At 46.0% G+C, this 15,629-nt stretch overlaps 1 protein-coding gene across 8 annotated transcripts in view; it reads left to right on the top strand.

The window, feature by feature from the left end:
* ELMO1 (engulfment and cell motility 1) overlaps window positions 1–15,629 on the top strand; it is a 573,401-nt gene that overhangs the window by 298,802 nt on the left and 258,970 nt on the right. For all 8 annotated transcript variants that reach the window (XM_070059727.1, XM_070059724.1, XM_002713762.5 and 5 more), the window contains one exon: window positions 12,863–12,971. In XM_070059727.1, coding sequence (XP_069915828.1) covers window positions 12,863–12,971 — 109 coding nt within the window. The remainder of the gene's footprint in view (window positions 1–12,862; window positions 12,972–15,629) is intronic.

The raw sequence follows: 15,629 nt of genomic DNA, 5'->3' as shown, positions 1-15,629 counted from the left end.
GCCTCTGGCTGGGGATGTTAAAAAGATGCTCAGGACAGGGGCTGCAATCCATTTCTTCTTTAAAATTGAATTCCAGGATTGGACATTGAGGGGCAACCATTGAACTGCTGCTTGGGAAGCCTGCATCCCTTAGGGGACTGGCTGCTTTGAGCCCTGGCTACTCTGCTTCTGATCCGGGTTCCTGTTATGCACCCTGGGAGGCAGCATGTGATGGCTCAGGTACTTCAGCCTCTACCACTCACATGGGATACTTGAGCGGAGTTCTGAGCTCCCGACTAGAGCCTGGCCCATCCCTGACTTGTGGGAGTTTGGGGAGTAAACCAGCAGTGGAAGGAAGATATCTCGCTTTCTCTCTCTGTCTCTATTCCTCTGCCTTTCAAAAAAAATTGAAAATAAAATCAGAAAGACTAACTGAAGGCTCCTCCTGTGGCTGAAGCTACCCTTCCTGCCTACTGCATCTTACAGGCACCTTCACTCCAGGATGTGAGACTTCCTGGGAAAAATGGCAGCACTGTGGAGGTGCATAAAAGCGGTACCTAGGAGGTACAAGCCTGCTCAGCTACAGATCCTACCTCTGTGTATCTTCCAAGTACATTGCAGGCCCCCCAGACCCCCAACCTGGTGTTTTTGTCATGCCTTTTTTTTTTTTTTTTTGGGACATTCAGTGAGTTGCTCAACACTAATAAATACTTATAAAATATTTGCAGAATGGGAGAATCAAAGAGTGATGTATCGTGGGGCTGTGGGGAGGATTAGGGCTAGCGTTCGGCCAGTAGATCTGATGAGGTGGCCCCTTGCTTTACACAATGTGGACCTCATACCTGGCAGTAGCAGCAACAGCATCTGGTAGCACAGAAATGTGGGACCCCAGGCCTCACTACACGCCCACTGAATCAATTTGCATTTTTAATAATGTCCCAGGTGATTGTGAGTACTTTTAAGCTTGAGAAGGCCTGGGATAATATATGTCTGAAAAATAATTGAAAATGTGAACTTTCAAAGGAAATGCTGGGCAAGGTACATGGTTTGCATTCGAGTAGTACGTATGCAGTGGAGGAATTGTCCATCAGGGGGCGCTGTAGGACTCCACCAGGCCTCTCCCCTTGCCCCACTCATCCTCCTGTGCTCTACTATTGGGCTCTCTCTCTCTCTCTCTCTCTCTCTCTCTTTTTAATGATTTACTCATTTTTCTTTAAAAACCAGAGTTACAAAGAGACAGAGAGATCTTCAACAGCTGGTTCACTCCCCAGATGGCTATAATGGCTGGGGCTGAGCCAGACCTAAGCCAGGACTAGGGCTTCGTCTGAGTCTCCCACATGAGTGTCAGGGGCCTAAGGACTTGGGCCATCCTCCATTGCCTTCCCAGGCCTTTAGCAAGGAGCTAGATTGGAAGTGTAACAGCCGAGACTTCAATCAGTCTCCACATGGGCTGGCAGCATTACTCATAGTTGCCTCAACCATTATACCATGTTGCTGGGCTCTTGGGCCTTTTATAGGAGTGTCATGCTGGGCTATTTCTGAACCATCACCTAACACTTACGTCTTAGACCATTTGTGCTGCTACAGCAAAATACTGGGTAATTTACAAACAGTAAACATTTATTTCCTGTGATTCTGGAGGCTATGTGGTATGAGATCAAGGTGATGGCAGGAATGGTGTCTGGTTCCAAGATGGTGCCTTGTTGCAGTGTCCTGTGGAGGGGACGGCTACTGTGTCCTCATGTGGTGGCAGGGGCTGATGGCAAGGTACCCTCTCTTCAACCATGATCCCTGTGTAAGGATGATAAGCCCACTCATGAGGGCTGAGTCATGACTTCATTGCCTAACCAAAGGCCACATTTCCTCTTTTTAAGATTTATGTACTTATTTGTTTATTCATTTGAAAGGTCGACTGATAGGGAAGGAGGGGGGAGAGAGAGAGAGAGAGAGAATCTTCCATTCTCTGGTTCATTCCCAAATTCCCACGACAGCCACTAGAGCTGGGCCAGGTCAAAGCCAGGAGCCAGAGCTCCATCCTGGTCTCCCGTGTGGCTGACAAGAACCCAAGTGCATGAGCCATCACCTGCTGCTACCCAAGTGCATTGGCAAGAGGCTGGAACATAAGCAGAGTAGCCGGTGCCCAAGTGGTCTCCTAACCCACTGCATGACAGTGACCACTTCTTGCCACAATTCTTCATCCTTTTGCACTGGGGGTTAAGTGTCAACATGAATGTTCTGTCCTTCAGAACACGGCCGTGGCCTGTCTGGTCCAGTCTGAACATCAAGCTCCATGGCGTGGCTTCATGTGTGGAATGCAATCTTGCTTCTGTGGCCTCTGAGCAGCAAGTGAGCCAAACACTTGAGAGTTTGCACGCAGTAAACATTGATGTGTATTTACTTTCCTTTAAATTGAGGTGAATCACTTCTTGGCCTTTTGGCTAAGATCAAGTGTAAATTGAGGTGAAAGTCACGTACCCTGAACCTCACTATTGTAAAGTGAACTGTGGGTGGTGATAACTACATTCGCAGTGCTACGCAACCCCCACCACTGTCCTATTTCAAGACAGCTTCGTCATCCCAAAAGGAAAGCCCATACCCATTAAGTAGTTCCTCCTCAGTCCTCTTTTTCCCCAACCTCTGGAAAACACAATCTATGTTCTCTGCATGTGGAGTTTATTTCTTATTAATCATGTTTTTATTATTCACAAGAGAAAAGCACCAAGCACATTCAGCCTTAATTTATTTTTTCATCTACTCTCATTGCTTTGCATATTCCTGAAAACAGGATGTTTGCTAATGATGGAAAATTGGAGTGTAGTGTGACAAACCGTTAAGTCAGTGGTGCACAGATTATCTGGGAAGGTGCTAGAAATGCAGATTCTTGGATCTATTCCAGAATGACAAAACCAGAATTTTGGAGGTAGGGCCCAACAATCTGTGTTTTAATGAACTTTTGTAGGATTCTAGTGAAAGTTCAAGTTAGAGAACTGCTGCTTTAAATAGATTAATCTTCATTTTTAAAAAATTTACTTTTTGGGCTGGTGCTGTGGCATAGTAAATTAAGCCTCTGCCTCTGGTGCCAGCATCCCATATGGGCACCGTTTCTAGTCTCAGCTGCTCTACTTCAGATCCAGCTCCCTGCTAATGGCCTGAGAAAGCAGCAGAAAGGCCCAAATGCTTGGCCCCTGCACCCACATGGGAGACCCTGAAGAAGCTCCTGGCTCCTGGCTTCAGATCGGCCCAGCTCCGGCTGATCCAAAGCCAAGAGCAAGGAGCTTCTTCCAAGTCATCTGGGGAGTGAACCAGTGGATAGAAGACCTCTCTCTCTCTCTCTCTCTCTCTCTCGGTCTTTCCTGCTCTCTGTCTGTAACTCTGCCTCAAATAAATACATAAATCTTTAAAATTTTACTTTCAGTTTATTTTAAGTGGAAGCGGGATCAGGCTGAAGCCAGGAACCCAGAACTTAATCCCTATCGCCCGCAAGGGTGGCAGGGACTCAAGTACCTAAGCCATCACCCACTATCTTTCAGGGTGTACATTGACAGGAATCTGGACCAGAAGCAGATTGCGGGCACTCTGATATGGGATGTAGACATCCCGACTGGTGTCTTTAACTGCCACACCAGAACGCTTGCCCTTAATAAGCAGACCTTTCGTGATGCCTTCAAGCGCTTGCTGACCTCTGCCCATCCTTGGCCCCAGACGCTCCTGTATTGGCTTAGGAGGGAGATCTTCTAGCCCAGCTTCTTTGATGGAAGAGTCTGCTGTTGAATTCCCACTGCTACCTTGTGGAATTCGTGTAGTAACAGATACAATTCCTGGGCTTCCCTCAGCGATGCTGGGGTCATTGTGGGGGAACTAACACAAGACATCCCTGCTGCTGTTCGGTCCTCTCCCCTCTTGTGCAAGAGAGGGCCTTTCAGCCAGGCACAGCTGGGATTGCTGGGTGCATCTCCCATGTCCTGCTTTTGTTGTACTATATCAAAGTGCAGGGAGCGTTTCTTTTTGGTTGATTAATGTTCAATTCGAGGTCTATTATGAACCTCTAGGCTTTAATTACTATACCATTACCCAGTCAATTCCTTGCCATTTTATATTTATGGCCTTTATTATGCTGCTGTATGTGCAATTGCCTAATTTTATTCTGGAAGCATTTCACCTCATTAGCTGGGTTTTATACTGTTCCACTCATTTGTCCAGATTGTTATTTATCTCAGTTCCCCGTGTGAGTTTTCTGCTTTTGGCTTTTCACTAGTCTTACATTTTCCTGGGTTTTATTGTTCTTTGACTCTTGGAAGCAGCTCTTTAAGTTTTTGCAACTCTGTTCTAAGTGTTCTTTTCCCTGACCGTCAGTCACACACAAACCTCAGTCCTTTCTAACCTCCAAAAGCCCAGCTCAGCTCTGTGGGATCTGTCCAAAACCTTGACGTAGGCACTACCTCTTGGGCCCCCATGGACAGCTCCTGCTCTACATGGCCAGTTAAGGCTCAGGGAAGGTGAGAGGATGGGGCTCTTTTTCTTTTCTTTCTTTTTTAAAACTTTAATTTACTTACTTGAAAGGCATAGAGACTAGACACAGAGAGCTCGTCCATCCTCTGGTTCACTGTTCAAATGCCTGCATCAGCCAGTGCTGAACCAAGCCAAAGCTAGGAGCTTTCAGCTCCATCTGTGTCTCCCACATGACTGACAGGGACTCAAGTACTTGAGCCATCAGCTGCACTGATCTGAAGCCAGGAGCCAGGAGCTTCTTCCTGGTCTCCCACACGGATGCAGGGGCCCAAGGACTTGGGCTGTCTTCTACTGCTTTCCCAGGCCATAGCAGAGACCTGGATTGGAAGAAGGGCACCCAGGACTAGAACCAGCACTCATGTGGGATGCCGGTGCTACAGGCGGAGGATTAACCATGGTGCCATCCCTCAAAAATGATTTTAAAATATTCTCTACCATGTTTTTTTCTAACACTCCCTCCTTAAATATCCCTACTGTCTCAGAAAAATGTAGTTTTACTTGAATTCTGCCCAAGACCCACTGAATTGAACCCTTGGTGAGCTGCCCAGCAGACCATGTTTCGTTAGCCCTACAGTGATTCTGAAGCACACTAGAGGTAGAGAACGATTGTTCTAGAGCAGCAGTTGTCATTGTGGTTCCCCAGACCAGCGGTATCACCTGGAAACTTGTTATATTTGTAAATCCGTGGGCTCCACTCCAGTCCTGATGGATCAGAAACTCTCAGGGCTGGGTGCATCAGTCACTGTCTGCATAAGTCTTCCAGGTGATTCTCTTACCTACTAATGTTTGAGAATCAATGTTCCAAAGAGGTGTTCAAATAATTTTAGGCTATTTATTCCATCTGAGTCCTTATTTTGCCAAGGAGGAAGATTAATAATCTCTTTAGCAATTGTGTGTTGCTTTTTGTTGTGTTTTTCCAATAGCTCTGCCCTAGAGATACAAGAATATTCCAGAGATGGGAGTGGTAACACCTTCAAATAAGAGTTCATGTAGTTATTATAACAATATTAGTATCGATCATCTGCATGATTAAGTGTGTGCAATGTTTCAGGCACTAAGGAGATCTCATCCCTTTTTTTTTTTTTTTTTTTTTTCATTTAACCTTTACAGTCCTCTGTGGGTAGGCATTCCACCATCATTTTTCCAGGAGCAAATTGAGGTGAAGGAAGGTGCGCATCATCACAAGAAGTGGACTTTGTCTGTTAGAATTAGATCCAGGACGTTCATATCTGTGCAGAGCCACACTGCTGTTCACTGATCTGTTAGCATAAGGCCTCTCCTCATCAAAGCGTTTTTACCATTTTTCTTTTCCCTTTTTATTAGGGAACAGTAACCAACACTGTGTGCTCTGGGGTCAGGCCCCCTCAGTTCCCATGCTGGGTCTGTTCACGTCTGTGCAGTGAGACCTTGGCCCAGTCATGCAACATCTCAGTCTGTGTTTCCCATCTGTGACATGGGGTAGTGCAGTGTTTCTGTCATGTGTTAGTTCTTACACCTGGAATGAGACAGTCAGTGCAAAGCCCTTGGAATAGAACCTGGGAGATACCTGCTCTCTGTAAATGTAAGTGGCAGTTTATCTTTTGTGGCCCACTGCCTGCATCCTTAAAGCTTTTATTCTTTTTAAGTTTATTTACTTGGGGGCATCACTTTGGGACCTTGTAGGCAGATCCAGTGTGCTAGCAGCCTTTGATTCTAAGTTGTTCTGTTTTGTTTTCTCGCTTGGCATGCTTTCTATAATTTTAATGTCCTTTCTCTGCTCATTTAAAATCTTCATATTAGGGCTTTGGCATGTTTGTTTAATTCCATGGACTTGTTCAAAATTCATGTGCACAATTAACCTCTCATGTGCATGCCTCTGGCTTTCTGGGGACCAATCATCATTAGCTGTGGTAGCAAGGGAGAATGGAGAAGTGATTCTTTCCTGGATGCTGAGGCTCTGTGAGAGAAAACAAAACCAGTTTCCTCTTGGATCTTGGAGGAGATCAGGGTCTTGCTGATGTTGTTGTGGGCTGGATCACCACTTCAAGTGGTGGGGATATGGTCCCTGGATGTTTGAGTCCAGATCCTCACCTCCACATGAGCTAAGAATTCAGAGACACAGATGAAGTACAAGAATGGAGCAGCATTTATTAAGAGATGCAAAGAGAGTGTGAATGTGGGCAGCCCCACGAGGAGTGATGCACGCCATGAGGATCTGCCCGAGGAGAGAGGAATTCACCCCCCCCCCCCAGCTCAGGAGTCCCCTATATGGGGTAGGAGGTGGTGCCCTGAGTGGAGTTTGGGAAGGCTTCGTGTGTGTGATGTCTCTGAGAAGGTTTGCATGGCATCTCCATTTGCATGATGTCTCCACATGGGACTCGGTGTGCAGCTGCTCATGGCGTCTTCACAGTGGAGGAGACTTGGGAGCATCATGATAGTGGGTTGGCATGTGAGGGGGTGGAGTTAGGCTGCCAGGCTAGAGATGGAAACCTCTCTTTGTTCACTGCTGCTTGCCTAACCTATATGCATGGGATCTAAGGGTGAAAGTTTCCTTCTGGCTGTTTCCTGATCTGTTGCTGGTGTGGAACCCTCCCTGTCTGGCTGTGGGTGAATCTCACTGCTACAAGTCAGGATTTTGTTAGTTTGCTGATTGGTTTAATATAGAATAAGACTGGCTTTTCCCTTTAGTGGGTCAGGAGACAGGTTTTTCAGGCTCATGGGAGTTGACAAGGGTCTCAGGACAGGAGTCCTGTGGTGGCTGAAACTGCTTAGTAATGGGATTTGACTGCTAGAATCATTGTGCCATGAGCTGACCTGGTCTTCAGGGTCCTTGTTCACACTCTACACTTGCACCTCCCTGAATTCCTCCTCTGGGAGAGTGTGTGGGACCTCCTATCTTGCGTTTCAGGTGTAGGCTGGTTTCCCGCTTTCTGGTTTCCCTCTCTTGTATGGTTAAAGAGCAAGAAGGCCTCTGGCTGTGGTTCCTGTGTCCCCAGAGGCCCATTCTCAGGGTCGGTCAGGCTCTGAGCTGTGACTGTAGGTTAGTTGCAGGTAAAAGTGTTGTGTGAAATGTTTTCCAAGGGTCACATGGGGAGAGAGAGAGAAGTAATAGTAATAATAATTATTATTAATAATAATAGCCACATGTCCTCTGTGGCGTCTGTTTTAGGCACTGTGCCTTGCTTGTGTGACTTGATAGGCACCGCAGTTCTGTGAGGTGGGTTTTATGAATGTCTGCATATGTTACCAAGAGACGCAAAGCTTGTGCAAGCCTTCACTTGTTAGTGGAAGCTTTGCCCAGAGTCTCCACATTGTCTGTGCTTCCCAAAGTAGTTTTATGTCAGAACTGGGGCAAGACCCACTGTCCCCTCTCTTTGGGGAGAAGACAGCACCACTGCTCCTGCTGTCCTCACTGGCCCGTGAGGAGATGGCTGTGCTTCACCTGACCCCAAGTTAGAGAGGAAAGGAAGCCTCCCCAGATGGTAGGGATTGGAGAAGCCCTGGAGCTTCACCCAGGGCTTGCCACGGGCAATGCAGGCTGCATTAGACACAGCCCCGGTGGGCAGCCTTCAACAGAAGGTGGAAGAGAGCCTGTCGGGGACAAGTAGCTGACTATAAATCAGCAAGGCACTGCTGAAATGGTAGTGACAAGCTAGGGTAGTCCCTGGAGGCCAAGAAGGGGTGAGCAGTGAGGACGCTGGCCTTGTACTCACAAGCCTAATAGTTCCTGCTGCACACAACTGGAGAATGAGAAGCAGCACCAGGCACTGCACAGGGAACCCAGAATTTATGGAGATCAGATCTTTGGGGACATTTCATGGCAGCTTGGGTCACTCACCCTGAGGAGCTGTTATTCGTCTTCAGGGAGATAAATGAGATGAGAGAGTTTCGTTTCAGAAGGGCTGGGATTTAGTGAGATGTTGGAAATTGAGAGACATTCTCAGTGTGTTGACATTAAGACGCGCACAAGTAATTTTAAATGTTTGTGGTATTTGTGTCTGCCTAGACTACAGAGCTCCGTCAGGAAGGAGGGTTTATTTTTCTTAAGGTGGATAAATATGATAAGAAAGATGGGACATTAAAAAATAAAGAGAAAGACTTCCCCAAGTTGATTTACATATTGATTACTTAAATTACCACTTAATTTAGTGCCTGCTAATAAACTTTGCCTCGGAAATGTTTCCTGAACATTTATTGGCTGCCGTAATTCTACTTACAGTGTATGCAGATCACATCCTCATTAAATATTGATGTGCTCATGAAATGTTAATAGGATGTTAATGTGAAATACAAGGGAATGTGTTCCCTGGGAGTGGGGAGCCCATAGAGGGCAGCACGTTATCTGTCTCCTGTCTTTTGCTATCTTCTGTCTTCTTGCTCTGTTTATTTCCGTTGGTTTCCTGTCATAAGTGGATTGAGATTTGCTGCCTGATCTGGCTGTCTCTGACACCAGATTCTCAAAAGAAAAATAACACTCACTGATAGGGGGGAATTTAGTTGTGTCCTCTCCTGCTTTCCTGATCCGCATTTTCTTGGTAGAGCAGAATGGGTTCCCGTAAAAGGCAGAGAGGGACGGGTCCAGACTCCCCTCGCGCAGGAAGGCTGGAGACGAGATGTGCAGAGGTCTCAGGCTCTTGGGAACTCTGGCGATGGCTGTTCCCTGCTCTGCAGGAGAAGGGGTTTACTGGGAGTTTCCAGCCACTTTCTCAGGGCCCCAAATCACCCATGTGTATTTTCCATACAGGGACTGTGAGGGAGAATTATTTTCACAGAACCCAAAGACAGAACAGCTCTGTTCATGATAATCTTCAATGTACAGTTATTTATGCGAGCATATGCTGCAAGTGGTTGAGGAACTCCACAAAATGGAATGATTCATTGTCTCTTTGGACAGTCCTAAGGGTGATAAAGTGATAATGAGGAAGGCTGTGCATGCTGCTCATGATGCATGGGGTGAGAAGAGATTATTTATGTATGTTGTTAGTGCGGCCAGATTAAAAATGCAATGCTGTTTCCAAATGGAAACAGTTGACTTTGTGCTTGGAGGACTGTGGATATAAATATAATGATATATACATATATAAATGTATTTCAAAAAGCTTATGAGATACATTTATTTTGGTCCAAAAATGTTGACACTGGTGCCTATTTTTTTTTTAAATACACATTGTTCATGATTTTTTGAAGACCCTTGAGGAGTGTGTGTGTGTGTGTGTGTGTGTGTGTTATGGGTATTGTCGCTCCCCCTCTTCGTGGAGGAACGACACAGGACCCTGCGCTGTTCTTTCGTCTGCTCGGCCCTCCCCGGGTTTGCTGCTGGTTCTTCCTGGGTTGGCTACCGTCCCTTCCACCTCCGTGGAAGGGCAGTTCCCCCTGCCACTTTCCCCACTTCCGCAGGAGAGTGGCACACCGCCGGCCGGCTCTCTCGGGGGCTGCACAGGTGTTCCTTCAGATAGATGTTCCCCTTAGATGTTCCTGGTGCATGTTGTCTCTCTCTTCCTTTATAGTCCTCTTCCACCAATCCCAACTCTGCTACCCACACGCCGAGTACGCTGCTCTCCTCCAATCAGGAGCACAGTTTATTGGTTGAACTGGAGGCAGCTGTGTAGAAGCTGTTTCTCCCTTCTCAGCGCCGTATTGTGGGAGAGCAGATGCATAGAATAAGTCTTAATTCCAGTAACTTAGTCTAGTCCGGGTTGCTCCCCACAGGTATGGTATTTGGTTTATACAGAAAATAATTGGGGCACATGTTTATTAAAATCCTACTCCTTCATTTGAAACCACTTACCCTGTATTGATTGAGCTGTTGTCATTTCTGCCCTTGCTGTAAGTATCCTGTCGATAGCAATGTCATTTACTTCCCCTTCTTTCTTCCCTCCTTCCAGCCTTTCTTCCTTTTATCTCTTTACTGACCGTCTTCCCCTGCCTGAGTCTTCTGTTCTGTCTGCCTCTCTCTTGCCGTTCAAATGTCCCTGGATTCCTCTGCTCCTGCCCACCCTGTCCAGGCTCCTGGAACATGAACTGCTGCCTGGCATGGTGCGGACTCTGGCACCACTACATTGTCGATCAGCAGGTGCTGGTCTACCCAGAGTACACCCTACCCACCCCACGGACTCTGATCTTGATCCCTCTGCTGGGAACTTGGAATGTTCTGTCTCATAGCCCTTCACACAGCAAGGTCTTTCTCAGCCTTTCATTCTCAGATGTCACAGAACCTTCCTTTACGCTGTAATTATCTAAGCTCTCCTCCAAAGCCCGCCTCCTTACTCTTTATCATCTCAACAAGTATATTTTTTCCGTAGTCCTTGTAATAAACTCTTTCTATCTCTTTTGTTGTCAATCTGGCTCCCTTAATTAGAATGGGTACTTGAGCCAGTGCCCCTGCTCAATAGGCTAATCCTCCGCCTGCGGCGCCAGTACTCCGGGTTCTAGTCCCGGTTGGGGCGCCAGATTCTGTTCCAGTTTCCCTTCTTCCAGGCCAGCTCTCTGCTATGGCCCAGGAGTGCAGTGGAGGATGGCCCAAGTGCTTGGGCCCTGCACCCGCATGGGAGACCAGGAGAAGCACCTGGTTCCTGGCTTCGGATCAGCGCGATGCGCCGGCCACAGCTAGCCGGCCACAGCGGCCATTGGAGGGTGAACCATCGGCAAAAGGAAGACCTTTCTCCCTGGCTCTCTCTCTCTCTCACTGTCCACTCTGCCTGTCACAAAAATAAAAATAAAATAAAATAGAATGGGTACTCAATGAATTCAGAACCATTTTCTGTCTTGCTTCTTATTTTATGGGGCACAGCTGTCTCCCTGGGAGATAAATAATAAGTGCTCAATTAATATTGTTGATTGAGTGACTAAAACATCATCCTTACCACTGAAGAGTCCTGAGGAGCATTAAGACAATATGCAGGGCCGGTGCTGTATTGTAGTGGGTAGAGCTACTGCCTGTAGTGCCAGCATCCCATATGGGCGCCAGTTAGTCCTGGCTGCTCCACTTTCCATCCAGCTCTCTGTTATGGCCTGGGAAAGCAGTAGAAGATGGCCCATGTCCTTGGGCCCCTGTACCCATGTGGGAAGACCTAGAGGAAGTTCCTGGCTCCTGGTTTCAGATTGGTGCAGCTCAGGCTATTTCGGCCAATTGGGGAGTGAACCAGCAGATGGAAGACCTCTCTCTCTCTCTCTCTCCCTCTTCTCTCTCTGTGTAACTCTGACTTTCAAATAAAAGAAATAAATCTTTAAAAAACAAAAGACACTATGCAGCATGACTGCAGATGCTACTGAGACCAACATCCAAAGTATTGTAACCAGTAAGGAGGTGCCAGGCAACTATTACTGGCTAAGAGTTTTGGGAACAGCTTCAGCCATGGATGAATTGGTTCTTTTGTAATATAAGGAATACCCTCAGGTACTGTTCTTTTTCTTGACGTACGAATTTGAAGTGGAATAACTCTAGAGCTTTGTTTTGTTCTGCTTTTAATATGTGTGGAGTGGTTCTCTTGGATATAAGTGATAGGAATATCTCTAAGTATTTTGAGGAAAGATGTGAGTTTATGAAATGGATGGAGATATTTTGGGGACTGATTGAACACATAGACCATGGGGACAGGGAAGCAGTTACACTTGAGGAGTAAGTGGAGACGCTGTGTCTCGTGTCTGCTTTCCTTTGCATTTGGCCTCATTTTCTTTTCTTTTGCCTGAAACTCCTGAACCATCCTCAGTGGGCACCATCAGAGGTGGCTGCTTTTCTCCCTTTGGTATGTGAAATCACAGGAAAGGACTTGGTCTGGTTTGTATCACACGTTCCCCAGACACCTTTCAAACAATACCAGGGAGTGAGACCTTCTAGGAACCCAGAAATCTCTTCAGAGAGAGAGACACAGAGAGAGGGAACTATCATTATGTTCTTAGAATTGTAGCTACAAATCACACTGAATCTGTTAAAAACTAAAAATTAAAATTTAAAAATTTGTAAAAAATAAATTTAAAGGAAGAAAGAAACCTATGCAGGAAGTGCACAATCGAAATGCTGGAATAGTGGGCATGGGGGTGCCAGGCAACCCTTACTGGGGAAGAGTTTGGGGAACAGCTATTGGAAGGGAAGGGAAGTGCTTGGAAGACAAGACAGTAGCTTTGTCACTTAGTAAAGAGTTGTTTTGGAAAAGTCTCCACAGCATCTAAGGAAAATGTTTTCTTACAGATCAGAGTGTGTCCTGGGATTTTTGGAAAGCATGAGAATTTTAGGCCTCTTGTACGTGGTATACTATTTTGTCCTGGCCACAACAGTCTGTGTTTGGGGACCTGGAATAGATGTCTGTATGCTTCTGTCTCTGTTGGAGTGGAGCCATGTCCCAATGTTTCCAGCCACTGAATTCACTTAGTGACTTATTTGCTTTTTCCACTGCAGATTGTGCTGGAGAACAGTAGCCGAGAAGATAAGCATGAATGTCCCTTTGGCCGCAGTAGTATAGAGCTGACCAAGATGCTGTGTGAGATCTTGAAAGTGGGCGAGCTGCGTAAGTACAACTTGCTTCGCGCATGGGAGAAAGCTTGGTGGAGGCTCAGCTTCCAGGGTTTGGTCTCAACATACACAAAGAATTCCCATGGGGCCAGCAGTTCCGTGTGCTCATCGCTGCAGAAGCCCTACTTTTTGGCTCAGGTTTTTAGTGTATGTATTTCTGCAGAGTCGACTCTGGATAGAAACATTCTTAGAGCCTGTAGGACTAGAGAAATTTGCAGGTATTGTGGCTGAATTTCAAATAATACAAAATTGAGTATGTATTAAAATAGCCCTGTTGCTGTTTAAGGAAAAGATCTATGGATTTCTTTTTTTTTAAATTCCAATTTATAACTGAACAGTAGATCATTTTCTTTTCCTTCTTGCAAAATCGTTTTTCTCTATAAAGAAAATTGAATGCCTTAATGAAATTCTCTTGCTGCCAGTGTTTCTGTTGTTTGGAATACTTGCTCTAAGAAAGTGAGTAACTGAAAATGAAATATTTGACCAGCGTTATGCTTCTTGCTCTTTCTTACTTTCATTACACAGTTTATAAGAGGACATCCTGGAGAACGAGGGATAATAAATTCCCTGCATTTTGCTCATTGGCATCATTTGGTTTTAAGCCATGATGGTATATATGATTTAACCTGCCCCCATTGTCATTGTCAATGTTGACTCTCTTTAAAGTGTGTTAAAGTATATTGAAAGTATATTTCCCCTCCCACACCTACAGAACTGTCACATATATATCTTTCCACATAGGCCTGGTAACACAAGTTGCAAGAGAAGACTATATAGACCAGAAAAAATGTTGCAGTGTCTGGTATTACTGTGAATGTATTTGCTTGCTTGAGAGCTTGGGGTAATGGTATGAAATAATGAATGGAAAGGAATCAGATAATGCCATTGGAAAGAGAGTTATATTTTATTTACAGAGTAGAACTGACAGGTGCTGCTCAGATAAACTAGAAAATGTAGCATTTAGTAAGAAAAAAGCTAGGACGTAAGACTGTTTGACCCAGAAGGAGAGCTTACCTACCTCCAGCAAGCATGGCTGGTGGAAAGATGTTGGCTTTATCATGGAGCTGCCATGACAATTCATTACACATGAACCCCAACAAGAAACTTTTGCATTAAAACAGTAGCACCCTGACCTGAGGGATTCCTGTGTTAATCTACTCTGGTTTATTGCTCACTAAATGTTAAGATTTCAGTTTACATGGATCCTTGACATGAATTATCATATCTACTCTGTAATTAAAGTAACTCCTTGAGACTTCAGGCTGCAGTATCACTGTGTATTCAGCTTAAGCATGTAAGTACTAAATCGAACAAATCCTACTGCATTCCTCCATCTGATAGCTGCGACTATTTCACGTTTATCTCACTTTTACAGGGGAAATGGTTGAAAGTCCCTTGCTAAAAAACATTTCAAGGCTATCTGAGTTTTTCAGTGACTAGCAGGTAGTTGTGCCCTACTAGGCTGGGATTTCTGTGTCCATGATAATGCTGTGCATTGCCCTTCTTGCCCCCTGCTTTTCCGTCCTCCCTAACATGTTCTGGCTGCTTACCCTCCTCTTGAGGGCAGCAGAAGGCCTGACCTTTGTGCTGTGATGTGCTGTACCCAGCTTTCTGCTCTTCTCCTTTGCCCAGGGACATCTGCCTCTTGTGCTAAAGGTTAACCTGTAAAATAGGTGGTATAGGAGAAGGACAGTGTTGGAAATAAGGGGGAGCTGGGTTCTACTGAAGACTTCCGTGTCCTTTGGTAAATCACCCACTGACCTCACTGGGCTGTTCCATACCCACAACCTTCCCAGAGTGGAATAGCTAGCAATGGCTTGGTATATTTGGGGTGACCTTCTGAGTAGCTGTGTTCATTTTGTGATTGCAATCGCAGTGATAGCAGTGAGTGGAGCTCCTTAGGGACAGATAATATTCAACCAGAGGACATGAACTTGGAAGAGGGTCACATTCCTGAATGTGCATGGGCAGGGTGTATGTGGACTTGATTGCACCAGCGAGACCCCACCTGGTCGGTGGAGGGGAACAACGGTGGTGGGAGTCTGAGCAGACAGTCCCACTCTGGTGACTGTTCACTCTGTGCATGGGTGTGGGGTTGGGCACATAACAGGGAAAAAGGTCTGACTTCTGGCAGGTATCGAGCAGTCCTGTTGGCCTTTTGAGGATCCTGGTAGTCAATCAGGGAAGCAGGACAGAGCTCCATTCCCATTGGCTGGGATGATAGAGTGGCTATGAAGGCAGGTGCCATGGGGAGCCCGGGAGATGTCCTTGCACTGTGGGCTCTTTCATCTCCCACCTTCTGATGCAGAGAAGACCCCAAGCATCCTGCCACATCCACTTAACACTTGCTCAGGCTGCACTCTGCAGTGAGGCTGGCCTGGGACAGCTGGAGCCTGGCCTTCTCAGGGTCTTTTTCCTTCACCGGGAAATACCAAACACCTGTATTTATTTGCTCAGTGCAAATCCTTTGAGTGCTTCTGATGGCCCAGGGCAGTGATAGACACTGCTGGGACACAGGTGGACCCTCTCAGCCCTGTCACTGAAACTTCAGAAAACACCTTATGATATCAGAAAGTGTGAGAAGAGCTGGGACTCACCTTTTTCCTATGAGTTTGTAAGACATTAGACTTTTTAATAAGTGTCCATTTTCTGT

Source organism: Oryctolagus cuniculus, chromosome 16, assembly GCF_964237555.1.
Source record: "Oryctolagus cuniculus chromosome 16, mOryCun1.1, whole genome shotgun sequence".
Classification (NCBI taxonomy): Eukaryota; Metazoa; Chordata; class Mammalia; order Lagomorpha; family Leporidae; genus Oryctolagus; species Oryctolagus cuniculus.
This window is presented reverse-complemented; position numbering and strand designations above follow the sequence as displayed.